Raw genomic sequence first — 20,615 nt, forward strand, 5'->3', positions numbered from 1 at the left:
TGACTCACAGATTAAGTAATATTAGAGAAAAAAAATCCCTCTCCATAGACTTGTATTGGGACCAAAGACTATAAAAGAGATGAGAATTAGACAGATCTTTGGAACTTTCCCCAACGCTTCTCCGACGGCAGAGCTCTGTGCAGTTGAACCTAAAATCTGTCTGATGAATGTACCGAATTGAAGATTTGATTTTGGTAAGAATAAAACTCTTATTTCTGTGAACTATCTCTGTCTTTATTTCTATTTATTCTATACCTGTCATTTGTTCTACAAAATAATCCACACACAAGTAAGACGCACTCACTGAATCAAATTGGGTTGATTTTTAATAGTATATATGTGGGAACATAAATGGCCCAAGATACACTTAGATCCTAATAGACAGAAAGCTGTGGTCATGGGAATTAGATTTGAACTGAGCCTTCTGATGCCTCCCCAACAGCGATACCCATGGGAAAGGGTGTCACTGGAATTCAGGGAGGCGGTCCGCAAGATCGTAGTAGAACAAACCCTCTGTACACCTCCGTGTGGAAGGATCCCACGGGGGTCTATAGAGGGGTAAATAAAAAAACACAAGTCAGAAAAATCACCGGTGAATTTTTATTTTTGATAATAGTATGAAGTTGAAAATGTAAAGGGGCACTTATCTTAAGTCAGACTCACATGTCGGTTTGCTCAACAGAGAGTCTCCGTTTCACTATAGGCTTCTTCAGGAGACAAACCAGTAGCCAAGATCAATATAATGCCCTGCTTGTTGCATAAATTTAGACTCTATTGTTAGTGAGAGCTAATTTTTAGTGCACGCTAAAAAGTGTATGCCCCTATCGGATTGACCGTTCACTTGTCTATTAGATTGTAAGCTCTTTGAGCAGGGACTGTCTCTCTTTGTTAAATTGTACAGCGCTGCGTAACCCTAGTAGCGCTCTAGAAATGTTAAGTAGTAGTAGTAGTACAGTGCAGCTTAGTATACAAGGCCCTAAGTATCATCACAACAGAGTAGATGTTCCTGTTAAAATTCCTGATCAAAGTTCATAGTTTGGGGCTAAGCTTAGTTTCAAAATTATCTTTTTAAATGGTAGAATTTGAATATTATTTTTTCTTACTCTCCCTTCGCTTTGTTTGATTAGTATTGTATTTTTAAATTTCTTTTTTGAATAATATTTATATCTGCCCCTGTATTTTCTGTGATAATATTGTGGGCTTGAGTCTAGATGGCAACAGTTAAATTTATTTTTTGACTGTATTGCTATTTTCCTTTTTATATATGACTAGGTTGTGCATCATCAAAGATTTTCTTTGTTTTCTAAGTTCAAATGCATAATTAAAATAAAATTGTAAAAATTTATCTTCTAAATTATACATTTCTCCTGTTTTAGTCATGTGCCACCCATGAAAGCCACCAGCTTTGGTGCAGGAAGAGCATTCTAGTTCCTGCAACAAAGCTGGTGGCTTTCGTGGGTGGCTCCAGTTCCAAGAAGGAGGTCCATGCAGTTGCCATAGCACAAAAGTTACTGGTCATTCATCAAGCCAGGAAGCAGATGGATTCCCACAACACTACAGCACCCCAGTAACTGTGAATCAGACCCAAGTAGCTGGGCTTGTGGAAAGTGTCTCTAGCATGACTTTATTACGACCAGCGCTAGTGCCAGAAGATGCTATTCTTCCAGGATGCACAGCGGAGGTAGTGTTAGCCAATGGATCCAGACAGACTGTATCCATCGCTCGAGTATTCCTGGATTGGGGTACCAAGCCTGGATAAAGGGAAATAGGAATAATGAAAAACATGCTGGTACCAATGCTGTGTGAGACTGACATGGGTCCAATGAACATTACCCTTGATAGCGGAGTCAGCATTTCCACTATGGTGACCCATAGTCAGGCCTGGGTGGCCTGTCCAAGTGACAGGAGGTGCCTCAGTGCTTCCAACAGCATCAGTTCCAGAGGTGACCAGGGCCATGAGTATGGACCAGCCTGACTAAACTGACACACCTATTGATCAGATTATTGACCCTGATTTGTCAGAGTCACCAGCAGAGACCATTTCAGATATGAATACTGATATAGGACAGAGACATGCTTTTCAGGAAGCACAGCGCTCTGACCCTGAACTGGAAGCCCTGAGGCAGAGAGCTGGTCAACTAATCAGTGAGACTTGCAAAGATCATATCCTATGGAAAGGGGGCTTGTACAGAGACACTAGTCCTATCGATCCTATTGGTGGAGAGATTTAATGGGACATCTATATATATAAAAGGCACCTCCAACGTTCCAATAAAGCCTCAAGCCGGAAATGTGAGGCGCCGAGATATCAGTTTGACCTGCAGTCAGTGTAGCTCCGCCCTCGCGTCAAAACGCGATGACGCAGAGGGCGGGACGGGCCTGCAGTCAGTGTACCTCCGCCCTCGCGTCAAAACGCACGAGTTCCAGAGATTCAGTGACAGCAGCGGGGAGTCCCACACATTCAGTGACAGCAGCAGGGACAGCGCTGCGAACTTTAATCACAAACTCGCAACCAAGTGATTGAGGGACGGAGGGAGGGAGGGAGAGGGGGGGTGTGGAACTTGGAAGGGAGGGATGGAGGGGGGGGGGTCTGGAACTGGGAAGGGAGGGAGGATGATGGGCGGGAAATTACCTTGCTAGCACCCGTTTCATTTTTTTCCGAAATGGGCATTTCTTACTAGTTAAAGATAACGTTAAAGACTTTCGTGGAGACAGGAGACCGAGTGTGGGAGAAGTACTCGCCCTACCTACTGTTTGCATAAAGAGAAGTACTCCATGAGTCTACGGGGTTCTCTGAGTGCGCCCTGCGGAATGTCATTTTAAGGTGCATTAGGAACATGTTAGCTCCTACTGCAATTGTGTAAAAGGGCCTCTGAGTCTCAGATCAGAAGGGACATATATCATCTGTCTATTCTAGCTCTAAGGAAAGTGCATTCTGAAGAAACCCATAAGAGATCTTTTTCAATTGTGGGATCTATGATGTAGGATCAGTTTCCTTTAAGTATTAGGTCAGCTATAGAAACAACATTTAAAAGTCTGCTAAAATGTCATCTGGTTATTCATATAGCTGGAGGACACAGTCAGCGTGTGATTGAGTGCTGTTTATTAAAGAGTGGAGGCTTGTTGTATCATTAATTTAAAATTATGGCAGCATTGATTGGCTGCTATTTGTTTATATTTATTTATATATTTTTTTCTTAATGCATATATTTTTTATATTTGTGTATGTTTTTATGTACTCCACCTAGGCATAGATGGAATACAGATTAATAAACCTTAAACCCTTATACTTTACACAAGTAAACCTAGCCTACATGTGCATAGGAGCAGCTCTACAAAATCGCTTCTTCCTGTCTGCCCATACACCCTGACAGCACAGCCTCAGTCTCTCCCCAATCACTCCTGATATCATTCTCCCGATGTCCCCTGAAGAATCAGATCCCTTTTAATTCCCATCCCCCCACTGCATCATCCAATTCTACCCCCCTTTAAAAGACAATCTTCACTTCAATTCTCCTTGAGGAATCCCTCACCCTATGCCCACTGACACAAGAAGACCTCTTCCTATCCCCCCCATCTCCACCCCCCCAATTCTAACCCCAGTCTTACTAGGGGTCCCTGGTGTCTAAGATGAGCACGAGCTATCCCCAGTTGCTCCTGCTCTTCATGGAAAATGGCAGCCATAAAACCTAGCTGTAATTTCACAGTATTATAGCTAGGGGTCAGGTTGCCAAGTATTCTTCCTGTTCACACAGACTTTTATTTACATTTGAGGATGGAAGTTTTCAGGCAGGCTCATGTACTTGGGTAAATACTCTTAAAAATGGCCATCCTTGTTACAAAAATTAAAAACCAATGTAATTTGGTGTTAAGTTTTTAAAGTTAGAAGCTAGTCTGCTTTTGAAAGCTCCAAAATCCACCCCAGTGTTTACCTGCATCCCGCAGATTGGATCCTCGCAAAGATAGACCCCTGGGGACTGGCCATCTTGAAGGCTGCCAGTAGCTACTTCAGACAGCAAATCTTTCAGGTTCTCTTCTCTACCCCACACTTCCACTGCAGAAACTCGGACCGAGAACCGGGCTCCTGTCTTTTCTTTCCGTTCGTTGATCAACTTAAAGAGCCAAGAAATAGCGCACGGGATTATTCCCAGGGTCTGCATGGAATCATCTTTCCCCATCATGGTGTATGACTTTCCTAGCAGTCAAGAAGTAAAAAGAAAAAAAGAGTTTCAGTCACACTTTCGACCATCAGTGAAGTACCATTGCTCCTTGATATTGATAAATGATTAACTAGCAACATAAAAAAATTAAACAAACAGAATTTATATGTAAACAATACCATATAAGAGAAATGAGAACAGGCCTGGCGCAACACAGTAAGCATGGCAAGCATGGCAGGGGGGCACCACAAGCTGCACCAACCCTGAGGAGCATGGGCATTGAAAGGGAAGGGTCACTAGAGTTCACTGCAGCTGCTTTTTTCCCCACTTGCTCCCCCCCCCCTTTCAGCTGTCTTCTCCCACCAGCCCTGCATTTAAAAATATATTGCCGAGAGCGATGGGAGTGTCTCTTTTCACTGCCACTGCGCTGCTTACCTTCCATTGGATCTGGCTACGGGTATCGCATTAGAGATTAACTACTGGAGCTGGAGAAGACAGGGAAGGAGCTTTAGTTGGTTGGAGACATAAACTGGGGAACAATGAATGCAAAGGGTGGAAATTGGAGACGAAAAAGTGGAAAGACAGGAAATAGGAGACTGGCAAAAGAATAGGACACAAGCAAAAATGTGAGAACTAAGGAGGTAAACACAGGAATAAAAAGCTAGAAAACAGGTGAACAATGGAGACTAAGGACTGGGAGCAGGGAAGAAGGAGGAATAAAATCTAGTTAGAGGTGGGTTAAAAAAAAAAGTAATGAGAGAAATGGAGAAAAAAATGAAACAGAAGGATCAGAGTCAGAGTTACATATAAGAGAAAGGAAGAAGACCAAGATCAACTCAAGTGGAAAAACAAAATGGTCAGACCACAAAAGTACAAAAAATTTTCTTTTCTATATTTAAAAAAAATGAGATGCTAGATTTGAAAATGTGGATAGCTTCTATTTTGTTCTTACAGATAAAAAGATCTCCCTTGGGGTTTTTTTTTCAGTGTTCAGCAGCTTTTTTGGGGGGTTTCAATTTAATTCTTTGCCTAAGTATTTGTTTTTAATCTTTAGTCTCTTAGGGGCCCTTCTACAACATCACAGTATGCCAATACGGAACCACCGCTGGCCTAGCGCTGGAGCCGCAGTAGTGCTGCCTCCAGCATGCGCTATTTTCGGCATGACCACCGGGCATTTACCCGGCAGTAATCAGGCAGCGTTACTACCTAGTTAGCGTGGGAGCCCTTACCGCCTCTCCTAAATTGGAGGTGGTAAGGGCTCCCCCAGGAAACGGCCACATGGCAAGTTTGTACTTACCGCACAGCCACTTTCTTTTAAAAACCCACTGTAGTAAAAGTGGCCTCGGCGCACTGCAAATCCACGCACCATGCCACCGCAGGATCCCTTGTACCGCAGCTTGGTAAAAGGGCCCCTTATTTTTTTACTAGGTGACTGTCTGTGTTTTCCTTTTGTAACCACAAAGATGAATTCTTTTAACATGTAGATTCTGTGTACGTTTGTTCTCTTTTTCCAGCTGGAGGCGAACTGGTCTTCTAGAATATTTGCAGTGCTGACTTTCATAGGTAGGGTTAGTACAGTCTGAGTGTCTATTTGCGAGTTTTTGTTATTTCTTACTCTTGTAGTGGAGGTAGTTTCTGTTGCTCTCACTGATGTGACACCCAAGCTGCTCTATACCTATTGCTGTGCGGTTCCTTATATTAAATTCTTATTGTGTGTGCTTCAATAACGCATTATAACCATCACTCTTTTTTTGTGTGATTTTTTCTCACTGGTGCATTCACGGGGTTTGAAGTCTTTCCTTACAATACCAATTGTGCTGTTGAAGTCAAATAAAACAGTATGAAACGGACAAGTATAAACTTATCTCAAATATCCTTGGAAGCTGTGGGTTCTTGCTTTGTTTTCGGTCCAGCGATTGTTGTACCCTCAGACTTCACTAATAAAGCTTGTTCTAATCTCCGAAATTAATGCCACCCGACAGGAGCCTGTTTCGCTAATATTTGCTTTGTCAAGGGCGATAGGCATCAATTTTATCAGAGTTCTATGTCGGCAGTATCTGCCGACATAGAACTCTGATAAAATTGATGCCTATCGCCCTTGACAAAGCAAATATTAGCGAAACAGGCTCCTGTCGGTTGGCATTAATTTCGGAGATTAGAACAAGCTTTATTAGTGAAGTCTGAGGGTACAACAATCGCTGGACCGAAAACAAAGCAAGAACCCACAGCTTCCAAGGATATTTGAGATAAGTTTATACTTGTCCGTTTCATACTGTTTTATTTGACTTCAACAGCACAATTGGTATTGTAAGGAAAGACTTCAAACCCCGTGAATGCACCAGTGAGAAAAAAATCACACAAAAAAAGAGTGATGGTTATAATGCGTTATTGAAGCACACACAATAAGAATTTAATATAAGGAACCGCACAGCAAATAATTCTGGTGCATCACAGGTGGTTGGGGGCGGTCAATGATTATATTTTGGCACGAGTATATAGGCATAACAAAAGCCTGACGCATACAAGTGTCGTTGTGACTGGATGAGACGCCCTTTATACCTATACTCATATATAGATATATACTTTCAATACACTGCTGTTGAGTCTATTAGCTCTCCTTATTCAATTTGTGTAGATTACAACAACTTTAAGGTGGAGCGTAGCCATTTATTTTCTTTTTTTCTATACCTATTGCTGGCAGTTTTATTGGTTGATTTGGAAATGTTATGTGTGAATGAATTATTATACTTTATGGGGGCAATTCTATAGCTGGGTGCCATGATTTATGCGTGTCGATGCTGCATGCTAAACGCCAAATCTATAATGGCACCAAGATGCCAGTAGAGAATACTAGCCTAAGTCAACATCGATGTGCCTAACTGTAGACGTGAACTATTATGCCAGGTATATGGCAGGTGTAACTGTCTAAATTTGGCACTTTAGCACATACTCCCAGATTCTATAAACGGCAAGTAAAGTTGCACATGCAAACCTGCATGCTTAGATGATTTGTGCATGCAACTTAATTGTTTAACAAGCTAATCAGTGCAGATAATTGACCACTAACAAGCAATTATTGGCACTAATTAGAATTTACGCACAACTTTCTAAGTGTATTCTGTAAAGTGGTGTGAGTAAATTTTAACGCGTGGACTACAAAAGGGGGCATAGCCATGGGAGGGGCATAGACGGGTCTGGGCATTCTGAAAATGTATGCGCAGTTACAGAGTATGCCCAATCCGTGCCTAAATAAGACAAGGCCATTTACACCAGGTTTTAGTTGGCGTAAATTCCTGCACCTAAATTTTAGTCACAGAATAGCCGCTATGCATATTCTATAATCCACGTCTAACTTTAGGCGAGTTTTATAGAATAACGTAGTATGGGATTTTTTTGGTACCATATAAAGAATGTGGCCCACAACGTATAGTAGTATTTCCCACGTCAGTCCTGGAGTTTCCCTTGCCAGTCAGGTTTTCAGGATATCCTCAACGAATGAACTTGATTTACATATACTACCTCCATTATATGCAAATCTCTTTTGTGTATATTTATTGATATTTATTGTGGATATCTTGAAAACCTGGATGGCAAGGGGGTACTCCAGGACCAGGGTTACCAAATTTGCAGAGACAAAAAAAGAGGACACAAAAAAAATAAAATGCTGCCCTGCCCCACCCCCAGCCCCGCATTGCACCCTGCCACACGGTTACCTTGACCCCCCCCCCCCCCCCCCCCCCAAGAAAGCCAAATTCCATAAGCAGTGAAAATTCTGGTAAAAGTAACAGAAAAGCATTTTCTTCTGTACTCTGCTAAATAGAAAATATGTACATTTCTAAAAAAGCAAGCATCCAAGAGCAGCATGTTCCCCTTTCTTTTCCCTCCTATCCATGTGTTGCATTTCCCCCTTTCCCCTTCGCTCTCTCCCTTCCCTTCCATCCACGTGCAGATTGTCCCCTTCTCTCCCTCCCATTCCATGCAGCTTGCCCCGTTCTTTCTCTCCCAAGAACGACCAGCTTGTCCCCTTCTCTCCCTTCCATCCATGAGCAGCTTGTCCCCTTCCCTCCCTCCCATCCATGTACAGCATATGAACCCCCTCCCCTCCCACCCTATCCATGGGCAGCATATCAACACCCCTTCCCTCCCCTAGCCTACTTAACAGTCCTAGTGGTCTAGGAACCTCTTTGGGGCAGGAAAGAACCCCACTGTTTCCTGCCCGCTGCCGCCACTTCTTTAAAATGGCTGCCAAGATTTCAAGTGGTGACCTTTCAAGACTTCCGTGGAAGACTCATGAAGCTGCCGCTTGAAGTCTCGGCAGTCATTTTAAAGCCAGCGGCAGCAGGCTACTAGACCACCAGGGTATGTTACGGTAGGTTCAGGCATCTGTCCATCTGCCTGCCTGCCAGCCCGCCCGTCCACCCATAAACCTGGACAAACGGACAGGCAGGTAAAAACCGCCCAGACTCCCGGCAGTCCCCTGAAAAAGAGGACATGTCTCGGGGAATCCTGACGTATGGTAACCCTATCCAGGACCGATTTGGGAAACACTGACCTACAGTACTCTGTAAGTTACACATGTAACTGGGAGCCCAGTCCATGTGTATGCCCCTTATGTGCTAAGGAACCCGTGTACATAAATTATAGAATAGTGCTTTAGCACTTACGCATGTAAGCGTTCATTATCCCCTATATTTTACATATGGCACTCAGAATTGCATGTGCAAATTTGGGTGTGCACCTAATTTGCACTCGCAATTTAATTGAATAACAAGACAATTAGAATCACTAATTGGGTGGTAATAATCAATTATTGGTGCTAATTGGCAATAATTAAAATTTATATGCACATTTTTAGGTGCCAGGATCTGCGTGTAAATTTTACGTGCGGCTCCAAAAATGGGATGTGGCCATGGGCGGGTCATGGGAAATCATGGGCATCCCTACAATTTATGCATGCTGTTACAGAATAAGAGTAATCTGCGCCTAATTTAGGTGCGAAGATTAACACCAGGGTTTAATTGATATAAATTGTTATGAATAAGCATATTCTATAAATAGTGCCTACAATTCAGCGCAGTTTACAGAATAGTGCTTAGTGTGACTGGAAAATCAGGTGATGTGGCACTGGCTCCACACCTTACCGATGTTACCAGCAGCAACTTGAGACTACAAAAAGTTCCCTGAGCTGCGACACACACACCACTGAAGGGCCATGCTTAAGGAGCATGACCTGCCCCTTAGCAGGATACATTGTGGGCAGTTTAATGAGGAAATAGTTTTTATCTTTTATTTATTTAGTTTGCTTTTTTGTTTTTTAATTGCCAAGAGCTTACACTTATTATTTACTGGTTTAGTTCAAAACTTAATATGCTAATTTGATCTTAAGATTTACTTTAATATCTTAGACCTATTTTACAGTTGTATTAGTTAAGATAATAGCAATTTTGTGTTGGTTCCTACTTATCATGTTTTGCCTACTAGGGTTAATGGTGAGGAGGGGAAGATTAATAATTGCTACTCTTGGGAAATCCCAGTTATTGTAAACATATTGCAAATCTAGACCTAAACAAATTAGGCATTGGAGAATAGTGGGCTAGTGGACTGTTTTTATTAATGCTGTGTAACATTGAAGTAGTATATGGTAAAAGACCACTTTAGAAGAAACGCCACTTTGTTGATTATAGAAAACATTCTTTTCTTAGAATGATTTCTCAGGAGATTTCAGTTCTTTCATTGATTTATCCTAATCCTGTCCCTTGTCTTTACTTTAATGCTAGATCATTCTGTAATAAGGCTCTATTATTGAAAGATTTGTATGGTGATTCTGAGGTAGGATTTGCATTTATAGTGGAAATTTGGTTGCAAGAAAATAGCCCAGTATTGCAAGAACTTTATCCATCTAGCTATAGCATTATTCACAGCCCAAGAATAAGTAAAAAAGGAGGTGGTCTTGCACTGATATTTAAAGATTCTGTTTTCCTCTGTGTCTCTAGCAGATTTTATTACAACTCCAGGATTAGAGTTGCTGATATGTCAGTTGAAGGATGATTCTTCTACTAGTCCTTCGAGACTAATGTTGATATACAGACCTCCTAGAACGTGGGTGAATTTTCAATTTCAAATCTTTGAGACCACGCTGCAAGTTTTGATGACCCAAATGTAATCAGTCTTGAATCTTTTTTTGGGTTCATTACAGATTTCCATTATGTCTAGGTCACAATTAGTTGCGTATTGTAAATTCTTTAGTTCTAGGAGTAAAATTGATAAGAAAACTTTTTTGCCTTTGATCGCCTCTTTACTTGGTCTGGTAGATTCTGCTCATGATTTGTAGTTGACAAAATGGTGCACACCACTGTCCCTACTAAACAAGCTACTACAAACAAACAAACAAAACAAAACAAAACAAAAAACAACCACATATAGTATGAAAGAAATACAATGAAAGGAAACAAGAAACCGAACGTGAAGGCCCATTTTACAAAGAACGTATTGGTCAGCAAGTACAGTAGGCGCAGCCATTTTAGAAATGTTCATGTGGATAAAATGAATGGCACACAACCAGCAGCTTCCACGTGGAAGTGGCAATTTTGCTATTTCTATATGTAAGTGGTACTGATTGCATGTGAAGCTGCCCCATTTTGCAGACCTACACATGTAAGGGCTGCCAATTAAATACTGAGGCCATAGTTTTAATTCGGTTTCATTTTGGAGGTGGACTAAACAACAGAAGAAATATTCTCTAAATCCAAGCATTGGCCGAAACAAGCACTTTTTAAAAATCAGCATAGTCTCGGGGGGAGGGGGGCTTAATTTGGGCTCAGGCCCTCTCCACAACCCAAAGTTCCTGTTGAATGGCTGGTGGAGATGCCTAATCCCCACCAGCCGATGAGATCAGCTGTCCGGAATTGCCCCAGTGCTGCCTCACCAGCGAAGAAGTTGGTGGTCTCCTTTCCAGCTGTTAACACAGTTATTCCTTGTGTATGCTCAGTTCTGGAGTGAAATGAGTGCTGGCGTCAGAGGTTGGAAAAGAAGCCACCGATTTCTTCACTGTTGAGGAAGCACTGGTGCAGTTCTGGGTAGCGGATCTCATCAGTTGTCAGGGTTTAGGCATCCCCACCAGCAAAGGTAAAGTTATTAACATGGCAGGTGTGTGTGTGTGTGTGGGGGGGGGGGGGGGGTGAATAAGGAAAAAATGCATCCCCCCCCCCAGTCCACCCCCCAAAATTGAATCTTGGCCTGGTATGCCACCATCACTGTGCTCTCTTGAAATCTCTGCATGGTATGGATCTCCATGTTTAAATAGCAGCTTCCTAAAATTGCTATTTACACATGTTTACAATCTACATGTGCACATGCTTCTATTTACACATGGAGATGCTTTAAAAATAGAGGCTACTATTAGTTTTTTGGAAAGGAATTTTGGAATTCTGCCCTCAAGCAATCCTTTGGTTTTCTTTTACAGTTTTCAACCCCCCCCCCCCCCCCCCCCCCCCACCAGCCATAAAAGCTTTCATTCTCCTTTTTGTGGCTTGTTGCTTCATTGGGAACACATGTATTCCTAAAGAGACACACAATAAAGGGGGGGGGGGGGGTATGGAAACATTTACAAAGCAGGGAAATATGAAAAAAGGGGTCAGGCATTCCCTTAAAAAAACAATTACATTTTATAATACTTTTTTTTTTTTTTAATGTTTGGCTCAGCAATACTAACCCAGCCTGGCATGTCCAAAACAAAACACACAGCCATCTGCTCCATTCACCACAGACTGGATGACTTCTGCTACTGTCCCGGCACACACTTCAGCCTGTTAGAAGGAGAAAAGAAGAATGTGAGGTTATGGACTTCGAATATATGTTTCGCTGATATTTACCAAAACCTATGAGGCAATGCATTGTCATTGAGGTTTTAAATGTAATATAGGCACTGTGCCCAACAGAAAACAACAAACCTCCAGCTGAGAAAAGAATTCAGCTTTTTTTTTCCTGTGGTTTTTTTTGCTACACAAATAACAAGGAGTTTAAAAGAACATCATTCTGGGAAAAAAATAATATAAGTGGCAGATCATCCAGCTGGTACCACAGATGTTTTCAAAGCAGCAGTCTGGGCACCTGAATACTAATCTGTGGCAAAATACTCTTACTGTTTATATATAAACTAGTGTGCTTGCTGAAAGTATAGAAATAAATACTAATAAAGAAAAACAAAAAGTATAATTGATACATTTTATTAGACTAACTTAATACATTTTTGGCTAGGTTTTGGGAGTTTAAACCACCTTTCCTCAGGTGACATGTCTTGCCCTGAGGAAAAGGGTTTTAGCTCTCAAAAACTCAACAAAAATGTATTTAGTCCAATAAAAAAGTATCATATTATTTTCTTTTTTGTTGTTTTTATTTATTAAGCTTTAACTATGTTTATTTATATTATTAATCTGATGTAGCTATATACCACTCTTTAACATGAGAGGGATCCAGGGGTTTTTATCCACTGGGGAGAGAAGGAACTAGTCTGCAAGACCCGCTGACAGAAGGAACACACTCTTCATTTATTCTTGTTGAAATTTTAAATTAATAAATTAATAAAATAAACACACTGGATTGTGTTCCTCAAAGACTTGGAATATAAGAATAGCCAATGGAGGAGGTGATGTCACGGACCTGAATGGACACCTAGAACTGGAGCTCCCGAGTAGCCAGTGATAGTTTCACTATAATCAGGTATTTATCCCACCATTCGGCTTTCCCAACTTCTCCTTGGGTGCTGGACAAACCTGAACAATGTCGCAGAGGCAAAAAACCGTGGAGTTAAAAGATGCAGGCCTATAGCAGAACTGTTGCCCCTCCTGATTCATTCAGACCAGGTGGGATTTATTCCTCATAGGCAGGCTTCCGACATTAGGCACACTCTTGACTTGATGGCAGTAGCCCAAAGCAGGAGGATTCTTCTGTAAGTTTTGATGCTGAAAGGCGCTTGATAGGGTCCATTGGGACTTTTTGCATGCTGTGCTGGATAGATTCTCCTTTGGACCCTATTTTCAAGGCTGGATTAAGGTATTTTATGTTGCTCAGAATCAGTGGTAACACTTCCCCTATGTTTGATCTAGGGCAGGATGTGAAGCAAGGATGTCCTCTGTCCTCTCTGCTGTTTGTCCTTTCCATGGAGCCACTGGCTTCAGAGATTCGTCGGAAAGGGGTCATTCTGGGCGTGAGAGTGGATGAGACAGATTATAAACAGGTGATGCTTGATGATGATATCCTTCTCACTCTTAAGAACATAAGAGTAGCCATACTGGGTCAGACCCATGGTCCATCTAGCCCAGCTCTTTCATGTCCTCTGCTCTTGCTTTCTAATGTGTTTAAGAAATTGCATCAGTATGGGGTTGTTTCAGGTTTTAAAATTAATTTTTCCAAAACGGAGGATTTGCGTATTGGAATTTCCCTGGAGGTTCTTCATAGCTTGCAACACTCTTTTTCCTTTAAACGGGTGGACAAGAGCTTAAAATATTTGGGGGTCATGTTAACTCCTAAGCGCTCTGATTTGTTTACAGTCAATTATATTCTTCTCATTTATATGCTTTATGTAGATCTTGATCGTTGGGTCTCCCTCAATCTTCCTGGTATGGCCATATAGCTACCATAAAGAATGTTTTGCCTCGGCTGCTATATTTGTTTTCAGTTTTGCCGATTTCGGTTTCTAGGACTTACTTGGTCCAATTCCAGAGTTGTCTGTCACGCTTCATTTGGCAGAACAGATGGCTTTGTCTGCCTAGAAATTTGCTGTATCAGAATCCTAAAAAACTGGGTGGACTGGGAGTCCCTCATTAACAGTCTTACTACAGGGCCGCTCAAGTTAAATCTGCTAATGAATGGTTTCAAAGCCACTCACATAAAGTTTGGGTTCATATTGAGTAACATCTGGTTGGAAAACTGCTTTCGTTAGCATACTTGTTGTGGCTACCCCCACATTATTGTGGTCTCCCAGATGATCTCCCTGTTACAATTTTGAACAACTTTAAATATTGGGAAAGCATGGATTCTACAAAAATCCCTAGTTGCTAATAACCCTCTTTTTCCTTTAGGTAGGGACCTTTCTGTTTTCTCTCGGTGGAGGAACTGGGGTTTGGTAACTTGGGGTCAGTTGTGGGATGAGGAGGCTCTTGTACCATTTGCTACTTTGTCTAAGGATTTTCAGCTGCCACCTTTCGATCTTCATGCTTATAACCAGTTGTTGCATTTGGGATATCAAGCCCAAATTGACTCAGGAGGAGACCTTTTTGGAAGGTCTTTGTGAAGACTTTCATGGTACCAAATTCTTAATTTCAGCATTTTACCGCCATCTTTGAAGTAAGCAGTATGGCCCATCATTGCCAATGGTAACAAGAACTGGGTTCTATATATGAGGACTCTCAATGGGAAGAATTTGAATGTGCCTAGCCGCGAGTTTCTACAGGTGTGAATATTCAGGAGAACTGTGTAAAAGTTCTTTACCACTAGTATCTGACACTAGTACGTCTTCATCACTCCTTTTCAGCGGTATTGCCACTTTGTTGGAGGCGTTGTGGTGCTTAAGGAACAATGGGACACATACGGTGGTCCAGTCTCAAAGTGCGGGCTGTCAGGAAAACTGTATATGTGCGGGTCCAACACTGATTGTGACCCTGTCTTTTTTCTTTTTAATAAGCCAGTCCCTGCTCTCAAGCCCGCCCAACGCTGCATTGCTTTAACACTGCTAGGCTGATTGCTGGTGCCCGGAAACAGCCAGACATTCCATTTATAGTTAAACGGTATAATAAGCACTGGCATGCATGTGAAATAAAGCATTTGTTAGCTGTTCAAAGACATTCCTTGAGTATTTGGGAGCGGATCTGGTCATCTTTTTTTTATCTGCCAGCACTTGTGGCTGATCGTGTGGACCTCTTCTGTGCCTCTGATCAGTTTGAAGTTTTTTTGGGGGGGGGGGCTGTTATTTTTTGTTATGTGTTCCCTGCGGTTTGTTTTGCCTGATTTTGACCTTTTTCTTTTTCATTATATTTTCTTCTTCTACTTATTCTTACAGTGCATCACAGGAATGGGAGAGGGATTGGGGTAACTGCAAGTTGAGTTTGTTGGGGATGAATAGGTGGGGTATTTTTTGTTAAAAAGTTGAAACTTAAAACTCAAAGGTATATGTCTGTTGTTAGTTGTTCTGGAACCGTGCACTTTATTGTGTTTTTATTCACTTTGTAGTTTGTTGCTGCTTGTTTGATTGTATGTGATGGTGCAATAAAGTGACCTTTGACAAAAAAAAGATATAAGAATAGCCATACTGGGTCAGACCAGTGGTCCATCTAGCCCAGTATCCTGCTTCCATCAGTGGCCAATTCAGGTCACAAGTACCTGGCAAAAACCCAATTAGTAGCAACATTCCAAACTACCAATCCCAGGGCAAGCAGTGGCTTCTCCCATCTCAATAGCAGACTATGGACGTTTCCTCCAGAAACTTGTCCAAACCTTTTTAAAACCCTAGTAGCGCTCTAGAAATGTTAAGTAGTAGTAGTATATGCTAAATGCCGATACTATATCCTACTGCCACAAGTTCCAGAGCTTAACTATTCTTTGAGTGAAAAAATATTTCCTCCTAATTGTTTAAAAGTATTTCCATGTAATTTAATTGAGGGACCCCAGGTCTTTGTACTTTTTGAGAGTGAAAAATCAATTCACTTTACCCATTCTACACCAGGATTTTATAGACCTGAATCATATCCCCCTTCAGCCGTCTCTTTTCCAAGCTGAAGAGCCCTAACCTCTTTAGCCTTTTCCCATATGGGAGAAGTTCCATCACTTTTATCATTTTGATCGAAACTTTTCTAATTCCGCTATATATATATATATATATATATATATATATATATATATATATATATATATATATAGATAGATAGATAGAGAGAGAGAGATACGGCGACCAGAATTGAATGCAATGCTCTCCTCTAGTTTCTGACCTGGGCTCTAGCATGGCTCACAAAGCTGGTAGGGATCCCCAAGTATCCCCAGCTGTAGAATTCATCCAAAGACAGGCAGCACTCCCTTCTCCCAAGCTTTGCAGATGACAACATCATCCTTGAGCCACCGACAACTAAACGTACGTGGAGTGCCGGCATCGGTGGCTTAGGGACGATGCTGCTGCCTGCCAAGGTAAAAGGGAATTCTGGCCACCTTTAGAGAAAGTGTAATTTATATTTTGAGGTGGGGTTAGTGCGGGGCAGAGACAATTTTGTGCCCATCCACTTTGGGCTCAGGCCCACCCAAAATTGGCTGTCTGGCTATGCCACTGCGCTGAACGTTGAGAGCATAATGCAAGCCATGAACTCTTGCACAGCACTATAACAGATCCGATCCCTAATTTTCTTCTTAAGCAGTTTCTTACTGCCTCCATCCACAATTGCATGCTATAATTACTACTAGTCTCAGAGATGGCATATTTCCTTTAGCATATAAACAAGCAATTATTCACCTCCAGTTAAAAGACCCAGGAGTGAATCATACAATTACATCTAATTTCCAGCCCATTTCAAATTTACTGTTTATTTGTAAAGTGAAAGAACAGCTTATTGTGATCCAGCTTTCACCATATATGGATAAAGTCAATGCCTTACATGATCACAGGCAAACTGGCTTTCATTCCCATCACAACACTTGGCATACTCTTCTTGAAATTATAGACTACCTTCATAACAATCTTGATAAAGGTAAAACATTTCACTAGTCATATTATTTATTTATTATTATTAGGATTTATTTACCACCTTTTTGAAAGAATTCACTCAAGGCGGTGTACAGTAAGAGTACATCAAACCTAAGCAATACACAATTCAATTTACTGAATCACGCCGTTCTCCTCTAAAGACTTTCAGACTTTTGTATCTCAGATGCTGTATTTTCAATGTTCCATTCCTAGTTAGAACATTGCTTCTTTAAGGTAAGCTGGTCCCAATTTACCTGTGCTCTGTAGGACCTATCTTATGGAATGCCTCAAGGTTCAATATTAGGCCTCATTCTTTTCAATATAATCCCAGGCCCATAACACTGATAATCCAATCAACAGGATTTTCATTTTTCATTTTTGCTGACAGCATTTAGCCTCAGACCACTGTTGACTTTTCATCACTGATTTGTCATCCAGTGTTTCCTTACAGTTAGAGAAAATTACTCGCTATCTGTCAAATAATGGATTTAAACCAACCCCTCCAAGTCTGTCACAGTTATGCTCCCTTGGCATGACTCCTCTCTCAACTCTTATTCTGTGCTATTTAATGGTGCTCAGATTCAATTTCATAATTCTGTGAAAGTTCTGAGTATCACTTTAGATAGGTACCTAACTTTTGATTTACACATTTCTAACCTTGTAAAGAAATCCTTCTTTATCCTGAAACAGTTGTGTAACATCCATTCACTTTTGGACCCTGGTACTCTGTATCATCTCCTCCATTTCTTGGTGTTATCATACTTAGATTACTGTAACTCACTACTTCAGGGTTTGAAACTCTCTCACATCAGAAGGCTATAGCTAATACAGAACATTTTAGTCAACTTGCTCTTTGGACTCAAGAAAATATCACATGTGACTTTCCTCTTGATCGAAGAGCATCGTCTCCTGATTTCTTTTCAAATTATATTCAAAATCCTTGTCATTACCCATTCAGGTTTTATACGGCTGCCTTCCTTTGAGTTTAGTTTACTTATACATATTCATCCACTCGCTCCCTTTGCTCTTTACAAAATATTTTTCTGGTTATTCCATCTCATTCCCAGATTAGTTTATTTTAATTATTTACAGTACTCATAGCCCACATAATCTGCATATTCTCAGCAGATAACAAGTGGCCCATACACAATCATCATGTCCATATACAACAACGATAAAACTACACAACATAAAACAATAGTGCAAGAATGCTCCATCAGTATAAAGTTTACTCCATATAAAATGTTCCTATGATAATTAATCCATACCAAAAGCCTACTGGAACAAAAAGGTTTTAAGATCTCTTTTAAATGTCTCATGTTTTTGAACCACTTTCATTTTATGGAGGAGGGTGAACAGTGGAGCGCCACAGGGATCTGTACTGGGACCAGTACTATTTAACATATTTATAAATGATATGGAAATCGGAACGAATAGTGCGGTGATCAAATTTGCAGATGATACAAAACTATTTAAGGTTGTTAAAACACGTGCGGATTGTGAAATATTGCAGGAAGACCTTAGGAAATTGGAAGACTGGTTAGTTTAGTTTTCGCTACATCATTTTTGTTTTGTTTTTCTTTTGCAGTTTGTATATGTTTCTTGGTTTTCCACTCGTGTTGTGTGCATATTGTGGGGATAATTCTATAAGGTGGTTCCAAGGTATAGGCACAAAAAAGACACACAGAGCAGTAGTTTATTCATTTATGTGGTTACGTAGCCACTTATGTGCATAAATGACCATATAAAATGCTGCCTGCAAGAAGAGAGCATGTATACTTTGTCCGTGAGCGTGCACATGGGCGGAGAGCGCAAGTACGTGCGTTAATTACTCTTTTTCTTGGTATGTATGGCACTGTCCTGTTGATTTATGGTGTTTTTTCTTTTATATTTTTTAATTGTACACTGCTGTGATCGATGCTGTTGCGGCATATCAAGATTTAATAAACTATATTATACTATAATTACATGTGTTCCCTAACACATACATCCGATATTGGGCTAGTATAAGTGCTCACACCTTAAATGTAAGTTTCAAGTTTATTAATATTTAACACCCTGCCTTACAGACATGCCTTACATATGGGCTTACATATGGGAAAGAGGAACTCAAACTATAGTTACGTGAAGCAATGTTCCACATTAGGAGTCACTGCCCAAGAAAAGAATTTAGGTGTCATCATTGACGAAACCCTCTGCTCAGTGTGCTGTGATGGCCAAGAAAGCAAATAGAATGTTAGGAATTAACGTGAGGATCGCTTAGTCACTTGCCTGCCTGGTGCAAATGTGGCGGACCTCATGCAACACCTAGATAAGATTTTAGGCAATGCCAGGGAGGAGCCAGCTGTCTTCATACATGTGGGTACCAATGACATAGGAAAATGTGGGAGGGAGGTTCTAGAAACCAAATTTAGGCTCTTAGAAAGCTAAAACCCAGAAATTCTAGGGTAGCATTTTCAGAAGTGCTCCCCATTCCATGTACAAAACCCAAGAGACAGGCAGAGCTCCGGAGTCTCAATGCGTGGATGAGACGATGATGTAGGGAGGAGGGGTTTAGATTTGTTAGGAACTTGGCAACATTCTGGGGAAGGGGGAGCCTATTCCGGAAAGATGGGCTCCACCTTATCCAGGCTGCTGGCATCAACATTTAAAAAGCCTGGCCAAAATAGTAAGGTTTTAGAGATGATCAAAATTTCTTAAATGAAATCTCTAGACCACATAAGAAATTTTGATCAGCTCCAAAATCTTACTATTTTGGCCAGGCTTTTCTTGGTTAGTTTTATTTTAGGTTACTTATTGGATATCATCATTCTTCAGTTTCCAGCAATATTTCTTGCCTTGTATTACTCTATGAGGGAGTGGGTGGTACAAGGTAGGGTTTCCTTAAGGATACACCCACATTGAGGCTGGAACTGAGCTACCTTTTAATAAGGCGCGTAGGTGCCTATGTACATCCAACCACTGCTAACTCCAGACTCTTTTCCTTTTATCTTGCTGCACCATATGCCTGGAATAGACTTCCTGAGCCGGTCCATCAAGCTCCATCTCTGGCCGTCTTCAAATCTAAGCTAAAAGCCCACCTTTTTCATGCTGCTTTTAACTCCTAACCCTTACTCACTTGTTCAGAACCCTTATTTTATCATCCTCACTTTAATATTCCCTTATCTCGTTTGTCTGTCCTAATTAGATTGTAAGCTCTGTCGACCAGGGACTGTCTCTTCATGTTCAAGTGTACAGCGCTGCGTACATCTAGTAGCACTTTAGAAATGATAAGTAGTAGTAGTAGTGTGTCAATTTGGAACTACCTCTCGCCTGGACTACTGCAACTTACTCCTCACCGGCCTCCCACTTAGCCATCTATCCCCCCTTCAGTCTGTTCAGAACTCTGCTGCACGTCTCATATTCCGCCAGAACCGATATACTCATATCACCCCTCTCCTCAGGTCACTTCACTGGCTTCCGATCAGATACCGCATTCAATTCAAGCTTCTCCTTCTTACCTACAAATGCACTCAGTCTGCTGCCCCTCACTACCTCTCTACCCTCATCTCCCCTTACGTTCCCGCCCGTAACCTCCGTTCACAGGATAAATCCCTCCTCTCAGTACCCTTCTCCACCACCGCCAACTCCAGGCTCCGCTCATTCTGCCTCGCCTCACCCTATGCTTGGAACAACCTTCCTGAACCCTTACGCCAAGCCCCCTCCCTGCCCGTCTTCAAGTCTTTGCTTAA

General features: G+C 41.3%; 1 protein-coding gene across 1 annotated transcript in view; it reads right to left on the reverse strand.

Moving 5' to 3' along the window:
• The window catches only part of KIF26B (kinesin family member 26B), a 799,934-nt gene that overhangs the window by 143,986 nt on the left and 635,333 nt on the right, over positions 1-20,615 (reverse strand). The window contains exons 7-8 of the mRNA XM_030196461.1: positions 11,872-11,965; positions 3,933-4,195 (exon numbers count right to left, since the gene is read on the reverse strand). Coding sequence (XP_030052321.1) covers positions 3,933-4,195; positions 11,872-11,965 — 357 coding nt within the window. The remainder of the gene's footprint in view (positions 1-3,932; positions 4,196-11,871; positions 11,966-20,615) is intronic.

The sequence above is a fragment of the Microcaecilia unicolor genome, chromosome 3, assembly GCF_901765095.1.
Source record: "Microcaecilia unicolor chromosome 3, aMicUni1.1, whole genome shotgun sequence".
NCBI lineage: Eukaryota > Metazoa > Chordata > Amphibia > Gymnophiona > Siphonopidae > Microcaecilia > Microcaecilia unicolor.